The 24,015-nt window shown below is 37.3% G+C and overlaps 6 protein-coding genes across 6 annotated transcripts; 4 read left to right on the top strand and 2 right to left on the bottom strand.

Moving 5' to 3' along the window:
- Positions 1-816: 816 nt before the first annotated feature.
- Positions 817-2,020, bottom strand: BX664DRAFT_315978 (uncharacterized protein; the record flags this gene model as incomplete). Its single annotated transcript, XM_051542701.1, has 2 exons — positions 817-879; positions 962-2,020. 2 exons carry the CDS (start codon positions 2,018-2,020, stop codon positions 817-819), a joined length of 1,122 nt encoding a protein of 373 aa, XP_051399469.1.
- Positions 2,021-7,348: 5,328 nt separating this feature from the next.
- Positions 7,349-7,816, top strand: BX664DRAFT_265365 (uncharacterized protein; the record flags this gene model as incomplete). The annotated part of the gene is made up of 1 exon (XM_051540858.1): positions 7,349-7,816. A coding segment is annotated over one exon (468 nt), but the record flags the coding sequence as incomplete, so codon positions are not given.
- A 118-nt stretch (positions 7,817-7,934) lies between these two features.
- On the top strand, positions 7,935-9,061 carry BX664DRAFT_374825 (uncharacterized protein; the record flags this gene model as incomplete). Its single annotated transcript, XM_051548704.1, has 3 exons — positions 7,935-8,486; positions 8,840-8,987; positions 9,050-9,061. Exons 1-3 carry the CDS (start codon positions 8,095-8,097, stop codon positions 9,059-9,061), a joined length of 552 nt encoding a protein of 183 aa, XP_051399467.1. The 5' UTR covers positions 7,935-8,094.
- A 364-nt stretch (positions 9,062-9,425) lies between these two features.
- On the top strand, positions 9,426-9,617 carry BX664DRAFT_264605 (uncharacterized protein; the record flags this gene model as incomplete). Its single annotated transcript, XM_051540823.1, has 1 exon — positions 9,426-9,617. A coding segment is annotated over one exon (192 nt), but the record flags the coding sequence as incomplete, so codon positions are not given.
- Positions 9,618-17,742: 8,125 nt separating this feature from the next.
- On the bottom strand, positions 17,743-18,645 carry BX664DRAFT_351205 (uncharacterized protein; the record flags this gene model as incomplete). The annotated part of the gene is made up of 2 exons (XM_051547651.1): positions 17,743-18,099; positions 18,235-18,645. The coding sequence occupies 2 exons, from the start codon at positions 18,643-18,645 to the stop codon at positions 17,743-17,745; spliced, it is 768 nt and encodes a 255-aa protein (XP_051399465.1).
- Positions 18,646-19,090: 445 nt separating this feature from the next.
- On the top strand, positions 19,091-20,017 carry BX664DRAFT_351204 (uncharacterized protein; the record flags this gene model as incomplete). Its single annotated transcript, XM_051547650.1, has 1 exon — positions 19,091-20,017. The coding sequence occupies one exon, from the start codon at positions 19,091-19,093 to the stop codon at positions 20,015-20,017; it is 927 nt and encodes a 308-aa protein (XP_051399464.1).
- Between the last annotated feature and the right edge of the window lie 3,998 nt (positions 20,018-24,015).

Here is a 24,015-nt window from a genome sequence, read left to right as displayed (position 1 = left end):
TCCATGTGGTATTGACAGGTGCAACGACGATAGTTCCCTCTTCTAGCCAGTTTTGTACAGCTTCATCTACCAATGGTTGCAATTTAAATGGAATTGGATATTGGCGATGATTTGTTCTATCTGTGGGCATGGTAGGTGTATCGAGTTTAACGATGGAAATATCAAGTGTACAGAAAGAAGTTTTTGGAATGCTCTGATTCTTTTTGATGTATGGTGTTATAGCCTTCATAAACAATGATTGTTTTTCGGCATTACCTGCAGGCGAGTTATTTGGTTGTGATGGATCATCTAGCCTTTGGTTCTCCTTGTTTGGTTGTACCTTATTATCATCCCAATTGTAAGCAAGACCGAGGAACCCAATTTTTAATTTTGGTATTAAATCTCTGCCGATCAAGATGGTATAGTGTTCTGATATCATATCCATTATGTGAAATGAATGTGTAAGCTTTAAATTGTTATATTGTATGTGTAAACGTTCAGTAACACCTATTGGTTTTGTTACTTTATCTTTCTCTGCAAGATTCAAAATGATATTTGATGGACTAAATTTTATTTTATTGCTTTTTATAAATTGATGACTAATTATAGAAACGTCGGCTCCTGTATCAAGTAAAGCAAATGTCCTTTCATTCTGTATAAGTAAAGGTAAAATATAAGGATTGTTATTAGGGTGTTTGTGAGATATCATATTAATATTTTTATGATTACCTTCCATAGCATCATTGTATGCGTTGATTGCAACTGATTGCATGGTTACATCCAAGTCCTTAAGAGCTGCATCTGCTGGGTGTTGAGTAGGAGCAGCTGTGATGGTCTTTACATTGGTTTGATTCCTTTTTTCCAACATTTCATTGCAACGGTGTCCTCTAAAGTAAGGTTCTTTTTTGCAATGGTAGCAAAGTTTGGTGTTGTTGTTGTTATTCATCGTGTTACCCTTAGGCGCTGATGCTGTAACACTTACCTGTCTTGCCTTGCAGTGTTCTGTGGTGTGGCTTGCGTTGTATTTGTGTATGTCACAGAAATAAGCCTTTTTGTTGACCTTTGTTTTGGCCTTTTTGCTTGTTCTTTCTTGTGGTTGTTCCATACCTGAAAACGCGCGCTTTTGACTCGACATTTTATTTGCCAAGTGTAACACTTCATCAGCAGTAGCAGGTAAGTCATTCTTACCATTTGGTCTAGCTTGGTATGCAACTAACACATTATATTGCAATGCCTTAGGTAATGCCTTCAAGCATAGAATGGCCATGAACTCATTGTCTTCCCAGCCTGCATCACGGTAAGTGGATTGAAAACGTAAGCCAAAATCAATGACTGTTTCTCTCTCTTCCATGGTTATATTACAAACTGACAATGCACTTAGAATGCGACGATCCTTAGTATCAAACTTGTTGATAAGGGTTTTCTTCGCCTCACTCCAATTCATTCCCTTTCCTTTGATATTATCGTTGAACCAGACGTCCAACTCATCACCATTCATTGACCAACTCAAACAGTCCTCCCAGTGATCTTCAAAGTTCAAACGGTGAACGTCCAATACTTTTTCGAATCTCCTGATGAAACTCTTTGCAGAATCAAACACAGGTAAGTCCTTACGGATTCTGGTTTGCCCATGAAGTTGAAAAGCAGGTATTTCCTTGAATGGTACAGTGACCTCTCTACGAGTAGGTGTTTGTACATCCAAGGTGCTTTGCAGGAGCTGGATGTGTGCTACTAACTCTTCGATTTCTCTTTTGAGTTGTTCGTAGACAATACCGTTGGTGACTCCAAGCATCGCTAATTCCATCGATTTCTTTTGCAAGCTTTCCTGTGTTGCCTTGATGAAACTAGCAATCTGAGGTTTAGGTGCGTATCTTGAAGCATTCACACCAGAGACGAAGTTACTAATGTTATCATTAGCCAGCGTTTCCGTGTGGTTGACTTCGACACCCTCATGATTGTTAGTTTCAATCTCGGGAGGAAAGATGCCTTCGTAAGGGGAGTTGATGTTGATGGATGTAGTGGTAGAGGGAGTGTTAGACATGATAATAATGATAATAATAAAATAAGGTAGAATTCACTTTAAAAAATGTTATGTTTTGGTAATCCAAATGTAAATATAAGACAAAAGAGACAGTATAAAAAATAAAGTGAAACTTTTGAATGGGTCTTTATTAGATATCAAAAATAGGTTGTGTATTTATAAGAACTTGTTGACTGAGCGGTGATTAAGCTGTGATTGTAATTGTTAATTAACAATGTATTGAGTGACTTATATAATCTATTGTTAGTAAAGAAAGAGGAGATTGAGTATGAATATTTAAAATAGAGTTTCTTTTATGAGTTGTCAAATACAACAGCGGGTTCCCAAGTGTTATACGACGAGTCATAGTCTAACCATTTGACTTTATATATATACTTGTTTGTTTTAGGATCCTTTTTGTGAGCTACAATTGCTTCAACGTCGTATGTAACTTCTTCGTTACCTTCATCTTCAATTACTGGCTTCAACTGTGATACTGTGTAGCTTTTAGGTAAGAGATCTCCAGTAGTGTCTTTTAAGACGTATGTACCACTTTGTGTTTTTCTAACAACTTTGTATGGTCCTTCATACTGAGGGTCCATTTTAGATCTATATTTTTCGTGCACTTTTACTCTTACAAAAGAACCTTCAGGTAAATCCCTTTGTGCACGTTTCTTGTCAAACTTTGACTTTTGCAATTGGATAACCTTCATTGTCTTTTCTTCAATAGCAGGGAAGACAACCTCTCGTAGATCTTTGATCCGTTGGTTGACTTCTTCGGTTGTTAGTTCTCTTTGTTCACCAGTTTCTTCATTGTAGTTTTTGAAATCATTCAGCCTTCGACCGAACATTATATTGAATGGAGGGGTATTCAATCTTTTTGATATTTTGTTATTCATGGCTAGTTGGACAGAATATACGAATAAATCCCATTCACCTGTTACACCTTCGACAACCTTTTTGATTGCTCTCATTGCTGTACCTACTGTTCTTTCAGCAGCGCCATTGGACTGTGGATAGTAAGGTGTGATTAACCTGTGGTCAAATCCAGCCTTACGTTTGAATCTTTCCATGACTTGATTGGCAAATTCTTTACCGTTGTCAGATTGTATGATTCTAGGTATACCAAAATCACAAAATACAGGGATCATGGTTTTTACTACTTCTTCAGCAGTTTTATTTTTTATAGGTCGTAGGATTACAAAACGGGTGCATATGTCTATCATGACTAGAAGGTATTTGTTTCCTCTGTCAGTTGTGGGAAGTGGTCCAGCCAAGTCAATTGCCCAATGATCACCAGGTAATTTAGCATGTACTGGTCTATGTGGATTATATCCTGTTTTTACAATATTGAATTTCTGACATTGTGGGCATTTTTTCACTAAGTTGATCGCTTGATCATAGAGTTTAGGCCAATGTATACCATTGTTATGTATAGCTTTGATGATTGCTTCAGCACCAAAGTGTCCAAATAAATGTGCTTTTTCCAACAAATCTGCTTTTTCTTTTTCCGTTGGAGGTTCCATCATGTTGTTTTTCAGATAAGTTGTTGTTGATGCTCTAATGATCTTATCATTTTTTGATGATGCATACGTAGATGATTTGATTTTTTCCAATTTACCCTCACCCAGCTCTTTTTCAGTGGGAAAAAGGCGTGATAAAGCATCTGGAAGAACATTGTCCATTCCTGGGAGGTGTATGATGGTGAAATTGTAATTCAAAATCGTATCAAACCATTTGGTAAGCATGGCATTGAGGTCTTTTTGTGTATGGATATACACCAATGCCTTATGATCAGTATGGAGTGTGAAGTGTCTACCCCATAGGTGCTGATGGAATTTATTGAGTGCAAACACAATGGCAAGCAACTCACGTTTGGTAGTACCATATCTTCTTTCAGATGGTGATAAGGATCGTGCCATAAAACCATTGTAGGATACTTTTTTGGTGGCGGGATCAATTTGATACATTGCAGCACCTATACCTACATCTGATGCATCAGTAGCTACATGGAAAGGTAAATCTGTATTGGGAGGGTGTAAAATAGGAGAAGCATGTAGGGCATTCTTCAAATTATTGAAGGCAACTGCATGATCTTCTGTCCAGAGTTTACCTAATTGTCCAGGTACATTGCGTAATCCATCCAAGGTGTGGGTCAAGACTGATATACGAGGTATATGCGCCCTGAAATAATTCACCAAGCCGAGGAATCTTTGGACATCTTTACCTGTACGAGGTGTTGGCCAATCCATAGTATTAGCTACTTTGCGTGGATAAAGACATTTACTACCTCTGGTAGAAACACAAAATCCTAACAAATAAATGGTTTGTTGAGCGAAGTGGCATTTTTTAGGATTAAGTACTAAATTGACATTTGTCAATTGATCAATGACCAACTTGGTGTGTTCCATGTGTGTTTGCATATCGACGCTGTAGATCACAATGTCATCTACGAATGTGGCAACAAATGTATGGAATGGAGCCTGTGTGAATAACTTTGTCATCACTCTTTGGAATTTGGATGAAATAGGTTTCAAGCCAAATGGACATCCACGAAACATATATTGTTTACCATCAACTGATGTGAAGGCGGTTTTATGTCGATGTGGTTTGTAAATAGGAAATCTGTGAAATGCATTAGTTAAATCAAGTGTACTAAATACATTTGCACCTTTTAGTTTTTCAAAAATACTATCGATCTTTGGTAAAGGGAATTTATCCTCTTTCAAGTATTTGTTGATGTGTCTGGGATCAAGACAAGGACGTTTATCTGTATAATTACCAGCAGAATCTTTTTTGGGTGCTAGTGTAAGAGGGCTATTCCAACGATTATCCACATTACTTGGTACTTCAGTGATGATTCCTTCATGTAACCATTTATCCACTGTTTCTTGCACCTTTGGTTTCAATGTATCAGCAATGGGATATTGAGCACGATATCCAACTGCATCCACTGGTGTATCCAAATAAATTATGGCATCAGGGTGAGTACAGAATGTGCTTGTAGGAATACTTTGATTTTTGTCTATACTTTCTTTAATATAGTGATCAAATGTAGATCGTTCGGATGTGGAACCATAAGGATGATTATTAGGTACTGGCACATCTTTGAAAGGATTTTCTTCTTCATCTTTACTAGGTGGACCCCAAGTTACTGCTAATCCAGTAAGACCTACACCTAATAATGGCATCAAATCTGTACCGATACTCATGGATCTATTATATGCAAGATCCATCACTACAAATTGAAATGTAAGATGTTTGCCGTTGTATTCTAATTTTAGTTTAGGTGTTAATCCATAGGCAGTGGTAGTGGTTTTTGCATCAGCTAAATAAATAGGATTTTTTGTAGAGGGACTTTGTAATATATCAATATTATTTTTTAAACAAAATGATTTATTTAAAGAAGAAAAATTTGCACCAGTATCTACTAATGCTAAGATCGGGACGTTCTCTACATAAATAGGTACGTTAATTTCATCTTTGATCAATTGATCATCTGTTCGGTTTTTCTTCTTTTTTCCCTTACATTCAAGTTTGTCATCATAGATGTCCATGTCATCCGTCAAACTTGCCGTGATGGCTTCCAAATTGTCATCCAAGACATCACTTTTCTTGATGGCCGCACGAGCAACTCTGTTCACTCGTTTTGGACAAACACTGTTATGTCCCGGCTTGTAGATTTGACCACAACCATTTCCACAAGACACTCCCTCAGGATTCTTGTTGATGAATTTTCCTTTGGGGGCCCATTTTGAAGCTGATGTGCCATTGGCCACACCGGAGTCTCTATTATTAAAAAATTTTTTAATAGGCTGAGCTTCATGATGATGATGATGATACTTAGCAAATTTTCTTTTTTGTGAACTTCCTGAGCCCACTGGTTTCATGTTCAAATTTTCGAACAAATTGAATAATTCAGGCACACTCATTTTGTGTGCTGGCTTGGCCGCGACATTGACAACATCCACTACTTTTTGTTTCCAAACACTAGGTATGTTATCAAGAAGCATATGGAGAATAAACTCCGTGACCGTAATCTTCTCTATTTCTAAAGAATTAATCATACCAGAGAATTTCTTAAGGAAATCTTGGAATGATTCATCACCTTGTGATTTCATACCAGCAACCTTGTTAAGGTTCTTGGCTCTTTGTTGAGGCGTGTTGACACACTCAAACAACCAAGATTTGACCATTGGCCAAGTGACATTTGTACCCCTTTGGATACCATCAACCTTTGCACTATAATAAGTACCATAAGTGTTACCTAACAACAAAGGAAAGAAATAACTGTGTTCTTCTTCCACATTGATGTTTTGGCTGCAACAATACTTTTCCAAATGAGCCATAAATTCTTTCACATTGTAAAAGATATGCCCATGAGGCTTGATTGCTACTTCATCATGAGAAAGTAAACGAGGCATGTCCCCAATTGGGTACCCATGATTGCGTTTCACTGTGTTAACAGCTACTTGCTTGACAAAAGATGCTTCCCCTGGGAAACGTTTTGCCACATAGGCTTGGTATTTTTCCAACTTATTCCAAGCTGCATCTACTTTCTCTGCCATACCATCTTCTTCAGTACGGTTAATGAGATGTTCTTCATACTCATTTTGCAAATCATCAATATCCTGTTTCAACCTCTTGATGATCATCTTGCTACGCTCGATGAGATGTTGATCATCAATCACCATGTCTTCAACATTGTTGTTGACGAGGTTGGTAATTGTTTCTTCCACAACTTGTGTGGGTGAAAAAGGAGAAGAATTATCTGACATGATGTCATTGTTGTTGGTGTTGTTGATAATGTTGTTGTTGTTCATGTTGATAGTGTTGTTGTTGAATTCGTTAAAAAAAATGTGGTATTTGTATGAGTCTTAATATGTAACGAGACAAAACGTAAGAATTTTATTAATAAAACTTAGTTAAAGAGAAAAAGGAACAAGTCCTATAAAAAACTCTTTTTATAAATAAACTATCAGATTACTCTGTAATCTGATCTCCACTATCGGATTATCAATATTCTAAACTCTAATCTAAATCTTTAAGTGTTGAATTACCACAGAGGTTCGATCGAAAGTAGCGAGCTATTTCTCTTTGTGTGGAGGTGTGTGTTGTTTTGAATATACAGTATATAGACCAGTGACAACGGATACAACAGAGGACCTATGGCTACAGGAATCTGCGTTAATACATTGGACAATAACAATAGAAGGATCAAAATCTAGGCAACCGACTATAATACCAGTTTACAAAGGAAAAACAGGTCAACTGCGAAATGCTTGGCGAACAAAGGAACAAACAACGACACGAGCATTACCATCTCCACGTATTCCATGGTCCCCAAATCCAGCTGACATGATGTCGAAATCGAAGTGGAAATCTTTTTGGAAATTACCGATTCCTCATGGTGTACGGAATTGTTGGTGGAGACTACTCATTAGAAAGCTCCCGACTAGACTAGCACTACGATATACGAATACTGAAACCTCGGGTAATACCTTATGTCAGTTCTGTGAAAATAATATAGAAGACGAAGGACATATGGTTTTTTATTGCAAAAGAAAACAATCCTTCTGGTACGCTGCAAGATATAAACTTGGACTAAACATCCCCGTCACACAAATTTGGCCAAGCCTCATATTCAGTGAAAAAACCGATCCTGAAACACTAACCTCTTTGGGATTGATTTTATTAGTAGTATGGCAAATGCATTGGCAATGTACCCGTGACAACCAAAGATGGGACACTACCAATGCTCTACAACGGCTACGAAGAACCATGTGGCTCAACGAGCACAAGGATGTTAAGGAATAATATGACATTCATGTAATACTCCTACGAAGTAGGAGTGTCTTCATCATCAATCGTCTAGTTAATTTATGATATATATATTCTGCATTAATAAAGATTCAATCACATACAAAAAAAAAATCACTTCTCTTTCGCTTAAAGATTACTACCACCATCGGCAAAACCATTTAAGCGTTACAACTTTACTATTTTATATCAAAACACCATCCAAAACTACATATTCACAGTCTACTACATCCAGATAGTCTGCTGTATCAATTCCGAGCTTTTTCACGGCAAAAATGACAAGTCCTGGAATTAATGTCCATCATCATGCGAATGATGAATCATGGGCACAGAAGGTGGCGAAGGGACTTCAGGCAAAGGTCCCAGCGCCTATGAATTGTAAGGATCTAATGGGTGATCAGATCCACTATACTGCGGTGACCCTCTATGAAGACGAACAACTGAAGGATCAAATAAGAATCCATAGAGCTGAACAGATCATTCAACAAACGTTGGAAGAAGAAGCGGTTCTGTTTGAACTACCAAAAAGGGAATTCTCCACGCTTACGGAGGCGTATACTCTTATCCAAGACCAAATAGGAATTATCGATGGGGTTACACCTCTAAACCGATTTGGCTCTAATACCAGAGGCAACCTTTTAGAGACGTTGGGTACTAACAAATTTTTGTTAAAATAAATTTGGATATTTGTGTGACTATATCATTTTTTTGTAATCCAAATTGGGAACGAACAGAAAAGGAAAGTCTTTCAAATTTGGACAACGTTTTCTAAACTGCCTTTTGACAATCCACTCTATAAATGAAATTAAAAGACAGTCGCTATATTTTTTTGGACGTACTTACAGTATTTCCAGAGTTAGATGGCGCATGGGGGGAGAAAGATAGCGTTCATTTTGATTTTTGGATGGCGGAGTTTTTGATACTAACCTGGCGTATATTTTGAAATCTACTTGTCGCGTTTTTTGCCCTTTCTTTTCGCATTTTTAGAAAAATTACTTTTGAATAAACTTTCTTTTACAGTTCCTACGATATGACTTATCAATTTTTGTACGAAGATGGAAATGGAAATATAGTTGACGAAAACGGTGATGATCTCATGAAGTTAGACCCTGAAGACGACGAGACAATTAAGCTGGAAACTAAGGTGGATTATACATCTTATATCAAAGTACAAATGGAAATTGACAGCAACAACGACAACAATCTAATTGATATTGATGGTGATATTAGCGAAGTCAATGAAACATCAACAAATTACACAAGTGTAAAAAAAAAAAGGAACTACGAGGTGCATACTCTAGAAGAGAAAAGAAAAGTGATCACCTATATTATCGAACATTGTGTTTCAGCAGCAGCAGCGGCGGCCCATTTCCAGCTCAAGGCACGAACTGTACAGAACTGGTGGAAAACATACAACGAAGATGAAAACAAGCTCTTTGGTGATTGCAAGAAAAGAGGTCCTAAAGCAGCCATGGGTGATGAACACAAACAATTCTTGATTGAATACTATGACGAAAACCCTTCGGCAGCAATCGACCAAACCATGGAAAGTTTATGTCAGCAATTCAGCGAACTAAATGTCAAGAAGTCAACTGTGTACAACTTTATGAAAAACGAATGCAACTTGTCATTTAAAAAGGTACAGCTTCACTCAGTAGTCAGAAATAGTGACGACAATATCGACAAACGGTACGACTGGATCATCAAATGGACACGAACGGATATGGATTTTCTTGGAAACTGTATATTCATCGACGAATCTGGATTTCATATCAACATGAGACGTGGTTTGGCATGGTCAGCAAAAGGAACAACACCTATTGTAAAGGTAGCAACAACAAGAGCTAAAACGCATACCATATTGGGAGCTATATGTTCGACAGGTGTTATCAACATTAGTCTTAGAAAGCCAGTGAAGTCTCAGTCAAAAAAAAGGAAGGTAGGTAAGGATAATGGAAAAAAGAAATCAGTAGGTACAACAACAGGACATTATATTCGCTTTTTGAACGACACGATGGATATTATGGACCAGTATCCCGAATTTAAAGGGTATTATCTTGTGATGGACAATGCGCCAATACATCAATCTAAGGACATTGAAGCAACGATTACCGAACGGCAATACAGATGCATTTATCTTCCACCATATTCCCCCGAGCTCAACCCCATTGAACAATCCTGGTCTGTAGCAAAGAGCAAACTGAAGCGGTCCAATCTTATGGATGATGAAACTTTATCAGACAGGATAGCTGAAGCTTGTAGTTTAGTTACTCGTAGTGATCTTACTGGATTCATCACACATTCTATCAACCGCTTTGATGATTGCTTGAACAAACGTCCTATGTGATGCTCTTTTTTTATTTTTTTTATTTTTTTATTGTTTTAATAAAGCATACTTTTATTAAAATATACGTGATGTCTTTTAATATTGTGTTGTATCTTTATTATCATTCCAAAAAAAAAAAAATTGTAAGAGTACCTTAGAACGCCATGGTAGATTGGACGTATTCATGCGACAAGTAGATTTCAAAATATACGCCAGGTTAGTATCAAAAACTCAGCCATCCAAAAATCAAAAAGGACGCCATCTTTCTCCCCCCATGCGCCATCTAACTCTGGAAACACTGTATTTTCTGTCGACGGCTAAATTGGGGACGTACTTATTTTCTGTCGACGGCTAAATTGGCGGCTTCGGGAAATTTTTATCCGAAATCTTTTTAAGGGTGACTCCTCCTTTTTTTTTTTCTTTCACTCTTTTTCTTCACTTTTTTTTTTTTTTTTTTTTTGTATTGACCTTAGTCTTAGTATATCATTTTAGTAGTGTTTATTAGTCTTTAGTAGTTAAACTTTTATTCAATAAAGACTTTACTTTTATTGAAATCACTTCATTACATGTCAATCAATTGATTCCATCTTCGAATGTACTTTTTTTTTTTTACATGTGAATGCATTCCTTTTTATTTTCTCTTTTTTTTTTTATAGATAAGAGAAACGCTGATACGATACGATTCCAATATTCTTCACTTCGATATAAGTTTTTATTGTGGATTAGTTACTACGACAAACCAATGACTTCGTCACCAAGCCACACTACTTGTGAAATAAATAGTGATACCCCTTTTTTTAAAATTTTTTTTCTTCTACTCTTTGTTTTTCTTTATATTTTCCTTTTCTTTACTATAGTGATATCTACGTAAATAACAACATGTCCTCAACTATCTACACTGCCAACAACCTTCGCGATGCTTTGCTCCCAACAACTGTACGAGGTGTTTATGAACTTCCTTTAGAAGTTCCTATCTGCGTTCAATTTGACGAGTGGGACGCCTGTCGATTGAAGATACAGGAATTGTGTTGTGAAAAGTGGTGTGTTTTGCGCACTTATAAACGTAGACGTGAACTTGCGACTGTGCTTTACAGTCGAACCTATCACTGCCACAGAAGTGGAGAGTATCCAGTCAGGGAGCGTTCTCAACGTCCTGCTCAAAAACCTTCCAAAAAATGCGGCTGTTCTGGAAGTTTGAAGGTGACTCAGTATGCCAGTACACCTGACATAATGGAGTTCGTTCTTCAAAGAGGACACAGCGGTCATGTTCCTGGTGAAAGAAGTGATCGAAGGACTCTACCACTGACCACGCAAGCGATTGACTTGATTACGAGGGAATTGAGACAGAGTGGTAATTGCAGCAACATCCGAATTAGCATCATGCGACAACTTGATGATTGGATTGAAAATAACGATGGCAATCCCAGCTTGAGACCAGTCAATTATGAGGATGTCTATAACAGAATGTTGAAGGCATGTCATTAACAGCAAAAAAAAAAAAAAAAAAAAAAAGGCTTCCACGCACATTTACAGATATCACAGCTTGCATGAATCGGACTTGTACTAAGAGTATTTCTTTTTTTTTTTTTTTTTTTTACGTATATATCAGATCAAACACCAGTTGTACGAATTCCATCGAGATGATATGACATCGTTAGGAATATGGTTAAATAGGGTCCTCCCTTTACGCAATTACAACATATTCACTGGCAATTTACAAGCCTACAGTAGCAACACCAGCCTCTTTGCCCTAGGTTTTCAATCACCAGATCAAAAGCGTAGAATGGGTACTTCTATTTCCTTTTGCTTGGACGCCACTCATGGCATTTCCTCCAAATCCATGGATGTTATGTACACGTTGATCATCAGAGATCGCGTTACTGGCAAGGGGTATCCATCAGCATACATGTTTACCAATGATCATTCTGTTGGTTCCATTAATCAATGGATGGTTCATCTACGCGATAGCAGCAATTTTCGTCCTCAATATGTCACCATTGATTGTTCCGTACCCGAGGTAAATGCCATCAAAGCTGCCTTTCCATCTACTTTTATCCATTACTGTGGTTTTCACGTCATGCAAGCATGGAAGAGGCAATTGAAGCAGAAAGTTCGATTAGATGGATCACATACTGCTCGTGATGTTGCTAATCTTCGAGAAGAAATGTTGATCAGCCTGAGAAGTATTTTGGTGGCGAAGGAAATTGATGAATTTCATACTCGAGTTGCTTGCTTCCAAGAGGAGTATAGTGGTCAGTATGAATTCTTGGATTATTTCGAAGAATCATGGATTAAGGATGAAGAAACAATGACACGATGGAGTCAAGCGTACCTTTCACCAGCCCATTACAACATGTTCACAAACAATTATATCGAATCATGGCACAATCAACTGAAAACAAAGTATTTCCAAAGATTGCGAAACAGACGTTTAGATCGTTTGGTGTTTATTCTTACTCATCATGTCGAATATTTTAATGGAGCAGAACGGGAAAGAATAAGTATCAATGACGGTCGAATGGGTCCTATAGAAAATCAACAAGCTCGTAGGTTGTACCTTGCATCCATTGTTGCTATCGAAAGAATGCCTACTATGATAACGAATCCAGATGGTGATAATAGTAGCTGCCCTTCTAATCCTATTGGTACTTGGTCTGTAAGATCTTTTTCAAATGAAAATTCCCTGTATAGAGTGAAGGTTAATGATGATACGTTGATTGAATCGTGCACTTGTGATGATTTTCAACAGAGACTTGCACCATGTAAGCATATGTATATATTGAAAAGATACACGGGATTATACATACAATTTCATGAAGTCATGGAAACCCTGGAATCAAGAGATGGTACTAAAAAAAAAAAAAAAAAAAAACAACTTACATTTCTTATTCTGTTCGTAGATGAGCCCGATGTGAATATGGATCTGGATGCAATCGCTGGTGATGATGATGATGATGATGATGATGGCAATATTGCTGAAGTACAAGTCGACCATCAAGCCACTGTAGAAGAGTTGGACGTTGCTGTTGAAGCCGTTAATGTAGATGCCCAGCTTCAATCGATTAGTTCCATGATCACAAGTGCATACCATCAAAGAGAAGACTTGGAAGCTGCAAGAAGAATACCCAACTTGTCACCAGATATAACAACAAGAATGGAAACGACATTAAGGGAATACCTTCAGCTATTCGAAGAACTTCGCAACCAACACCCGCGTCAATTCCGTCGTTTAAACCGTCAACAACACTAATATAGTATCACACAATTTTCTTTCGTCTTTATCGTATTTGCGTATTTCATACTTTATCTATAAAAAAAAAATAAAAAGGAATGCATTCGCATGTAAAAAAAAAAAAAAGTACATTCGAAGATGGAATCAATTGATTGACATGTAATGAAGTGATTTCAATAAAAGTAAAGTCTTTATTGAATAAAAGTTTAACTACTAAAGACTAATAAACACTACTAAAATGATATACTAAGACTAAGGTCAATACAAAAAAAAAAAAAAAAAAGAAAAGTGAAGAAAAAGAGTGAAAGAAAAAAAAAAAGGAGGAGTCACCCTTAAAAAGATTTCGGATAAAAATTTCCCGAAGCCGCCAATTTAGCCGTCGACAGAAAATAAGTACGTCCCTGTATTACATATGGAGGCAAGCGAAATAGTGAAATTCCTTTCTGGTATGGATCTACAAGCTCGTACGAAGAAACGACATCATCATGATGATCATCATGAAAAGCGTGCTCATCCTACGCAAAGAGGTACCAAGGTTTCCTCTAAACGTACTTCTGGACCAGGGTATGAAAAAGGACCTAATGGAGGCGTCCTTTGTCGAAGAGGCTGTGGTGAAACCTACATGCCTGGACACAAATGTGCTGGACACAAAAACAAAGTTTTTGTGAACCCCACAAAGAAAACGGCACGCTCTGCCACTAGGAGTGTTGCTGCTCAACAAGATGTTGTTGACACTGTTGCCTCTGTCTTCAACAACAAGATGGATCTGGACGATGCTGATGATGATGTTCATCACGACATCTTAGATTGTAAGTCAATCACAAAGAAAATGAAACAAAAGAAAATAAAAGAAAATAAAACAACACAAATTGACAAAGAAATTAATGTTGCCATTTCTGTAGAGAATCAAAGAATCTTCGGTTTTCTGGATACTGGTGCCAATTTTTCTTCTGTTAATAAAGCTTTTTGTTTAAAACATAAAATACCCATCGTCCCCAATAATGATAATAGTGTTATAGTTTTAGCTAATGACGGCATCACTATACAAAGTTATGGTCACACTCCCTTATTGAATATAATTTATTCAGGTATACATCATACCTTTAGTTTTGAGGTGATGAACCTAGCTTTTGATAGAGATCTGTCTATTGGTACTGACCTCATGCATCTATTAGGCATAGGTCACACCGGTTTATGTTTCTCTTGGGATCCCCCAGTGAAAGATGATGAGGAAAGTCCCATCAAAGATGTAGTAATACCCAATGAAGATCCTTATGGCTCTGTTACCACACAACAAAATTTTATTGATGCTCTAAAACATGATCTAGACATTAATCAAAAAATACCTACTGATTCCTTTTGCACCCATCCAGACGCAATCATATATTTAGACACACCTGATAATGTCAGTTGTTATCGTGCTCCTTATAATATCGCTGCTGCTCTAGTACCAAAGGTAAAGCAAACGGTTGATAAATGGTTGCAAGATGGTATCATTTGTGAAGTGCCATCAACAGTAGATAATAGATGGAATAGTCCTTTGACTATGGCACCTAAAAAAGATATCACAGGAAAATATACAGATAAGCGACCTTGTCTTGATCCTCGTCATATCAATAAATATTTAAAGGATGATCGATTTCCCTTACCTAAGATACAAAACATCTTCACTAAACTAAAGGGTGCTAATGTTTTCTCAACATTAGATTTGACAAATGCCTTCCATCGCTTTCCAATTCATCCACCACATCAGCATAAAACAGCTTTTACCTCCGTCGATGGGAAGCAATACATGTTCCGTGGATGCCCCTTTGGTCTTAAGCCAATATCCTCTAAATTCCAACGGGTGATGACCAAATTGTTCACACCACATCCTTTTTGTAATTTTGTTGCTACTTTCGTCGATGATATCGTCATCTTTAGTCGAACCATCGATGACCACTTAACACATGTTCAGTTGGTGATCCAAGAATTAACTCGTGTCAAATTGATACTTAACCCTAAAAAATGCCACTTTGCCCAGAAGACCATCTATTTGTTAGGCTTCTGCGTATCCACTAACGGCAAAACTTACTTGGATCCACGTAAAGTAACGAACACACAGGATTGGCCCAAACCTCGCACTGGCAAGGATATACAACGTTTCCTTGGCTTGGTTAATTACTTTCGGGAGTATATTCCCAAAATATCAAACCTTACCGCACCTCTCGATCGCCTTCGAAATGTTGCGGGTAATTTAGGTACCTTATGGACACAGGAACATGATGATGCTTTTGGCAACCTGGAACAGGCGCTGCTACATGCACCAGTTCTTCACCCACCCCAAACTGATTTACCCTTCCATGTCGCTACTGATGCATCGGATGTTGGTATCGGGGCTGTCCTATATCAAATTGATAAACATGATCGTATACGTCACATTGGATTCATGGCACGTTCATTGACGAAATCTGAACGTAATTATGGTACCACTAAGCGTGAACTATTGGCAATCGTTTTCGCGCTCAACAAGTTCCATCAACACCTATGGGGTCGTCACTTCACCCTTCATACAGATCATAAAGCGTTAGTATACATCCACACGCAAAAAGACTTGAATGCTATGTTAAACAAATGGTTGGATACCATCCTTGATTACCAATTCACTGTAGTCCACTTACCGGGTATGAACAATGTCTTACCTGATGCCTTATCTCGCCTTTTTCCAATGGACAAAGAGCTGGGGGAGGGTAATCTACCTACAGAAAAAATACAATCTACCAACTTTATCAAAGTTGAAACTGACAAAGTAGTAAGAGCAGCTAGCGTGACCTATTTAGAAAATAACATGAAGGAACCTCCAACGGAGACAGAGAAAAATGAATGTTTGATAAAAGCGCATTTATTTGGTCATTTTGGTGCTGAAGCTATCGTAAAAGCGATACATAATAATGGACTACACTGGCCTAAACTAAAAGAACAAGCAATAGAACTTGTAAAGTCATGTCAGCAATGTCAAAAGTTTAACATAGTAAAAGCAGGTTATAACCCACATAAACCTGTAAGCGCTAAATTACCTGGTGACCACTGGGCAATTGACCTGGCAGGACCATTACCACAAACGTATCGTAATAACAACTACTTACTAGTAATGATTGATATCTGCAGTCGCTTCGTAATCCTTCGTCCTATACAAGATAAAACTGCTGAATCAGTAGTACAAGCAATAATTCCTGTTTTCTGTGATTTCGGAATACCTACCGTGTTGCAATCAGACAATGGAAAAGAATTTGCAAACCAAGTAATGAAGAGATTCAAACAAAAGGCTGGTTTTGACCATAGGTTAATCACGCCCTACTATCCACAAGCCAATGGTGCTGCAGAAAGAACTGTAGGTACAACAATGAATGCAATCAAAAAAGCCGTAGAAGGTGTAGTTGGAGAATGGGACCTATTCGTACCAAGTGTACAGTTGGCCCTAAACAATAAAGTATCCAAAAGACATAACTCCACACCCTTCAGTGTAATGTTTGGAAGAAGACTAAATGATTTCAAACAATATAATGAGGAAGATGGTAAAGCAGAACCACTTTCTGAAAAACAAGTAAAAGAAAGAATGAAAGAAATTCAAGAAATTATCTTTCCAGCTATTGAAGAAAAAACACTTCAAGCCACAAACAAACAAAAATCAAAATTTGATTCCAAGCACATGCAAAAAGATTTCCCTGCAGATAGTTTTGTGCGTGTCAAAATACATCCCAGTTTTAGATCTAAAATGGATCCACTTTATGAAGGACCTTATAAAGTAGTAAGAAAAACTCAGAATGGAACATATGTTCTAAAAGATAGTACTGGTGATATATTACCAAAAAGTTATACCGCCTCTCAATTGAAAGCAGTTAACCAACCAAATGATGTTGAAGAAACAACATATGAAGTAGAAGCTATAGTTGCACATAAGTTGGACCCTGAATCAGGAAAATACCTTTACAAAGTCAAATGGTTAAATTATGATGCTATTCATAACACTTGGGAACCATCAGAGAATTTTAACAGTGATGTGACCATTCAAGAATATTGGAGTAAAATAAAGCAAGAACCTGCAGTACCCCAATTCAATAAGAAATTAAAAAGGGAACACACCACAAATCATAAACCTCAAAAAAGAACCCGTAAAAGAAGGACTTAATTCAAACGTCTTCAGACTGGTAGGGGGTAATGTGGTGTCTATAAGATAGATCTGAATGATCTATCTTAAAATCAACATTTTGTGTAACAGCTGTCATTTATATGTTAGGGAGTTTTTTATTGCGTTAGCTTTTTCTCTCACTTTATTCTCATTCAATAAAGATATACTTTTGTCTCACTTATTTTTTATTTATTTCTTCAACTATCACACGTTTGAATGAGGTGTGTCAGCACCTCCCTTGATGTCGCGGTGGACAATGACAAACGCCGTGCTTGTGTAGGACGGACACTGGCATAATCATCATCCACCACGAACGTTTCACCTACACCGTCGTCCTGGGGACCTTCTTCGTCATCATCATCATCATCATCATCATCATCATCATCACCATCAGCAGCAGCAGAAGAGGGAGCAGAGGGAGCAGAGGGAGCAGCACGACGGACTTGACCGCGAAGGGCAGCAGCGCGAACAGCATTAACGACAGTTTGCCGTTGCTCCTGCGACTGTCGCAACAAACGTTTTTCCTGGCGACTGGTTGACAGGAAGTCATCATACTATCACAAGAAAAAAAGAAAGGTACATTCAGGTTAAATAAATAAAAAAAAAAAAGAAAAGAACATTTAACAGAGTCATCCATCATCGATCATCATGATGAATACCTTTTTTTTTTTTTTTTTTTTTTTTTTTACCTCGGAGATGGCCTCGTTTATGGCCTCATCCAGTTCACTCCTGCTGTTGCTGCCTTCGCCTGTCAATGCCTCATTGCCAGACAAGGAGTACTTTTTTCGATACTCACTGAAGAGCTTGATTTGCATCGTCTTGACGCCACCTTTCGCGATCGGACGACAATCAGCATCAACTTCGTTGACGTCGTCCACAACTTGATCCCATGCGACATCTGCGTCGCCTCGGGCAGCAGCATAAGGTTTCCTTTGACTAAAGGAATGCATCAACTTGATCTTTCTCCTTGTCGTGAAAGTACCTCTAACAGATGGCACAGGAGAAGGCTCAGTGATCATGATGGATGCATCAGCCGTAGGAGGAGTATCGATGAATGTATCGGGGGTAGTGATATCAAAATCAAATTGTTGTTGGCTCATAGTTAATATTAATAATAAAAAAAAAGAAGTAATGAAAAGTAATGAAAAAGTCAAAAAAAAAAAAAAAAAACGAGGACGCGATTTATGACAGAAGTTCAATTTTATTTACTATTATACTCAGAGAATAAAAGGTTACAAGGGTCAGGTTAGATGAAAGCTTATTCCAAAAACAGATTAAAAATGGATGTCGATTTTTTTGCAAATAACCAAAAAATTGAAAGAATTTCTATCCATATTTGGACTTAAAAGTCAGATGTTACACCAAAAAATAACAAATTTTTGTTAAATAACAAAAATTTGTTAGTACCCAACGTCTCTTTTATTAGAAGTAACTTTTGTTGAAAGTCAACATGCAAGTGATGCGATTGAAAAAGGAATTACTATCAACGAAGTGAACTACAGGGCAAGCCCTACCAGACTTAATGGGTCAACGCAACCACCACGCATGACCAGAGTGTTTCTAAACTATGTGCCTAAGAAACAATCAGTGTTAAAGGAAGGTATTCTTGAATCAATGAAATTTTATGGCAAAGTATGTGAAATCAAGAAGATGATGAATGGAAACTTCTTTGAAGGTCAAGTATCTATCCTCCTTGACACCAATGATGATGGTGTAGACAAGAAATATCGTCCGCTGCAACGAATGTTATATATGGCTCATTGGGATAGATATATTCCTGCTACATTTAAAGGTGCTCCACCAGTATGTTATCAATGCAGACAGGCAGGACATATTCGCAAAGAATGTCCAGTGATGAAACAAATCACCTGCTCTCGCTGTCTCGAAAAAGGACATACCGCCAAATTCTGTCAGATGAACAAGGAAGATTTTAACATGGCATTGGAACAATACGAACAATACGAACAGATAAAGCAAAAACAAGAGCTACAACAAAAGGAGCAAATGATATCAACAGAAGAGAATTCTACTCCTTCATCACCCAATGATAAAATTCAAAATGCGATGTCAACACCATTACCAGTGGCTTCATCATCAGAAAGGTCAACTTCTTCGTCACATAACTCAGTATCAGAGGATGAAAGAATGGAATTGGATAACCAAAAGGAGGTCTCTCATGAAGAAAAGAGGGATACAGTAGTGTTGGGGATTCAGGGTTCCAAGTATGCACCAATCACTACAAGAACCACCATGGATGTGGATCCAGAAGAATCATCTTCCATTGATAACAAGAAAGGCCGAGTGATTAACTCAACCAAAGAGATGATGGCACTGAGCTCATCCAAAACATACAGAAGACTTGCACCACAAACCACAACAGTCTCGACAACCACTATAGTTCCTCTCTCTTCAACGGCATCACAAAGGAAATCGAGGCTCAATACTTTGACTACTTCTTCCCCAAGAAAGTAAAGTAGTTTGTTTTCAATTTTATTTTATTTTATTTTATTTTATTTTATTTTATTTTATTTTATTTTATTTTATTTTATTTTATTTTATTTTATTTTATTTTATTTTATTCCATTTTATTCTATTCTATTCTATTTTATTTCCCTTTCTTCAAACCCCTAAAAACAAACAAAAACACATATCACCTCAAAACCCATGATCAACAACATCCATATATCTACTTTGAATATTAGAAGTACAGTGGCGATCAGAACCGTTCGAATGTTTTCTTTTTTTTTATAAAATCAATCATCCTAATAAAACTTGTGGTAATTCAACACTTAAAGATCCAAATTAGAGTTTAGATTATTGATAATCCGATAGTGGAGATCAGATTACAGAGTAATCTGATAGTTTATTTATAAAAAGAGTTTTTTATAGGACTTGTTCCTTTTTCTCTTTAACTAAGTTTTATTAATAAAATTCTTACGTTTTGTCTCGTTACATATTAAGACTCATACAAATACCACAAAACTTACTATTTAACCCTATGATGTTTTTACACCAATAAAAAGCTCTAGAAAGTGACTTTCATTTCCATATATGGATGGCCCGTTTCCATTCTCAGATCGTGAATGATTGATGCATGAAGATCGATAGTCCATTCGAACAGTTATGATGCACTTCCAAGGAAGTACCACAACTTGGGATAAAACCATATTTAAGCATAAAACAAGCCGTAAAATGAAAGAATAAATCCTTTTCGCACTTTCCTAGTTCAAACCATCAGGTAAAATTATACTTTTTTTTATTTTTTTATACCAATAGTGATCATACACCAGTAAGTTACCATCATCATGCGTCCCATCGATAATTCCATCAAACAACAAATCATCCACTCTCTCAAACAAGGTAAATCAATTCGTCAGATAGCCAAGGATGTTGGTGTAAGCGTCAGTACCATCCACAAGTACTCTGTTGGCGTTGAAAGGGGTATACCCAAGGCTGTTGGTGGTGCTGTATCCAAGCTCAGTGATAGGGAAAAGTCCTTTTGTGTTCGCCAAGTGACCAAGGATGGCAAATCAAGTGCCACGCAAGTTCGTAAGGCATTGAAGGATGAACTGGATGTTGCTGTTAGTACCTCTACTATCCGTAGAGCCCTCAGGGAACAAGGATTGGTATCTATTGTCAAGCCGAAGAAGCCTTTGCTTAGTGCTAAAAATATCAAGGCGCGTTTGGCATGGGCAAAAACCCACAAAGACTGGACGATGGATGATTGGAGACGTGTTGTTTGGTCGGATGAGACCAAAATCAATCGCTTTGGGTCAGATGGGCATCGTTATGCTTGGAAAAGGGCAGATGAGAAGCTTCAACCCAAGCATGTGAAGCAAACAATCAAGCATGGAGGTGGTAACATCAAGATTTGGGGGTGCATTTCTTATGATGGACCTGGATACATGGCCAAGATTGATACCATTTTGGACAAGGAACTCTATCAGGCTATCTTGGAGCATGAATTGGTAGATACCTTCAAGTGGTATGGCATGGATCAGAGCAAAATGATCTTCCAACAGGACAATGATCCAAAGCACACAGCCAAAGTGATCAAGGAATACTTGGAAAATCAGCCTTTTTCATTAATGGAATGGCCTGCACAGTCACCGGATTTAAATCCTATTGAAAATATTTGGGCTTTGGTTAAAAATAGGCTCTTTACCAACTATTCTTCTCCACCAAAAGGCATGAAAGATCTATGGGATCGTACAGAGGAAGTATGGAATACAATTACGGTTGATGATTGCAAAAAAGTTATAGAAACGATGCCCAAACGATGCCGTGATGTTATCAAGGCAAAGGGGTATTGGATTGATTATTAAATAAACGTTATTTGATATCATCTATTTTATTTTTTTATTTTTTTTATTTTTTTGTGTATCGCTGCATAACTGTTCGAATGACATACCGATCTTTGAGCATCAATCATTGGCTATCTGAGAATGGAAATGGATAATCCGTATATGGAAATGAAAGTCACTCTCTAGAGCTTTTAATTGGTGTAAAAACATCATAGGGTTAAATAGTAAGTTTTATTAGGATGATTGATTTTATAAAAAAAAGAAAACATTCGAACGGTTCTGATCGCCACTGTATATGGCTGGCTATGTGTGGATCCCAGGTGAGTTGGCCTAGATTAATTGCATTTTTGACCTTTTTATGTTTGTTACTAATTTCGAAAACTGATTGATAACTGTTCGTAATAGTGCAAAAGGGATTTATATCACGAACTATTGCTGTTGGGGCTATACGAATAGGAATCTTGTTTGAAGTTGATGTCATGTTGAGAGCACGTGAGAGAGGGACATAGCTTGTCATTCGCGGTGACCATCTATTTGCTATCGTTAGTGGTGGAAGTCTTTGTAGCAGTTTAGCCAGATGTTGTAGATGAGGCATGCCTGTTAGTCGTTCTCCGTATGTTTTGGGGGCCATCAAGAATGGGATAACTGAATTGTGTCCTGTATGTAGTCGGATCAGCACATTGATCACTCCCGTCAATGGGTTAGGATGGTTGTGTGATATGATGCGGTGTAGATATACATTATGTAGAGCAAAAAACTGATCTACTATATGCACTAATCCCAGTCCACCTTGGTTTTTTGGACGGCTAGCAAAGTCAAGAGATGGACGTGGATAAAATGGCATGACATATGATCTGATCATTGCATTGATTTTCTGTATCCAGCGTGTAGGAACAATCGTGACTCGGGCGACATGCCATAGGCGAGATAATAACAAGGAATTGACGATGATGGCTGTACCTCTTACCGAAAGATTGCGACTTCGTAAGATTTCGATTTGGATTTGTATCTTCGTTGATAGATTGTCAAGAAAAGCATGCAGTTGGAATTCACTGGTATATAAAGGATAACCCAAGTAAATAGCTGGTGATGGATGTCTTGAATCGTCCCAATTAATGCCAGTTTGTGTAGTCAAAGTTGTCCAGATGGAGTGTGTTTTACCCGACATTGATACCATGGTAGTCTTGGAAAGATTTATCCTGGCATTGGATGCTTGGCCATAAGTATTTAGGAGATCTTGAAGTAATGTCCATTCTTCTAAATTCCTGATAAAGACAATTAAGTCGTCTGCGTATGCTAATAGTTTGACTTTAATATTTGCTTGGTAGGCGAAGTCTGGTGTATGTTTCCAAAGTTTGGTGTCGTGAATGTTCAGTCCTTGTATGGGTGCTCTCAAGGCCACAAAAAAAAATTTTAGATACTTCCCAAATATCGTAAGTTACATCAGTGTTACTTACGGGATATGGAAAGTATCAAAATTGTCCAAGGACCTTCTCTCGGAGTTTTGTAACTTCCCTTTTTTAGATTTGTCACTTCTATCCTACCCTCTCCGTCATTAGATCGTGCAAAATAAAAAATATATACTCTCCCCCCCCCCTTTTTTTTTTTTTTTTTTTTTTTATCTCTTATTTCCTTAATCTCTCAACAATCATGTCTCAACAAAATAATACTTTTCAATTTGTCATTGACGGTCGTTCTCGTCAACGTAGTAATAACTCGCGAGGTGCATCTAAGATAGTTGATTGGATTAACAAATATAAAAATAATAATAAAAGACAAATCGAAAATACGATGAGACTGTTGATATAGTTTATTTCAATAAGAATTGAATGAGAGAGAAAAAAAAAGAAAAAACTATTCTAATCCAATCTTAAATGACAAGAAGCTGAGATCTTAAAGTTACACAATAATATCAGTCTAGATACGACATCACCCCCTTCCAGTCTGTTAGACGTCTCTTATATATTTGTCTGTATCTTTTAATGTTATAACAAAACATGAATTATACATCATGCTGCATGATTATTCCGGATATGGTTTTTTTATTCATAGGAGTGATGGTTGTAGAACTGTTCAATTTCTTTTCCGTTTATTATTTTTTCTTTGAGGTCGAACAGGTTCCTTTAAACCGATTCTTTTATAATAATCAGTGATGATTCTTGGATC

Source organism: Halteromyces radiatus (genome assembly GCF_025201355.1).
Source record: "Halteromyces radiatus strain CBS 162.75 chromosome Unknown BX664scaffold_5, whole genome shotgun sequence".
In the NCBI taxonomy this organism is placed as follows: Eukaryota; Fungi; Mucoromycota; class Mucoromycetes; order Mucorales; family Cunninghamellaceae; genus Halteromyces; species Halteromyces radiatus.
Note: the sequence above shows the minus strand (reverse complement) of the source record. Positions and strands in the feature narration are given on the sequence as shown.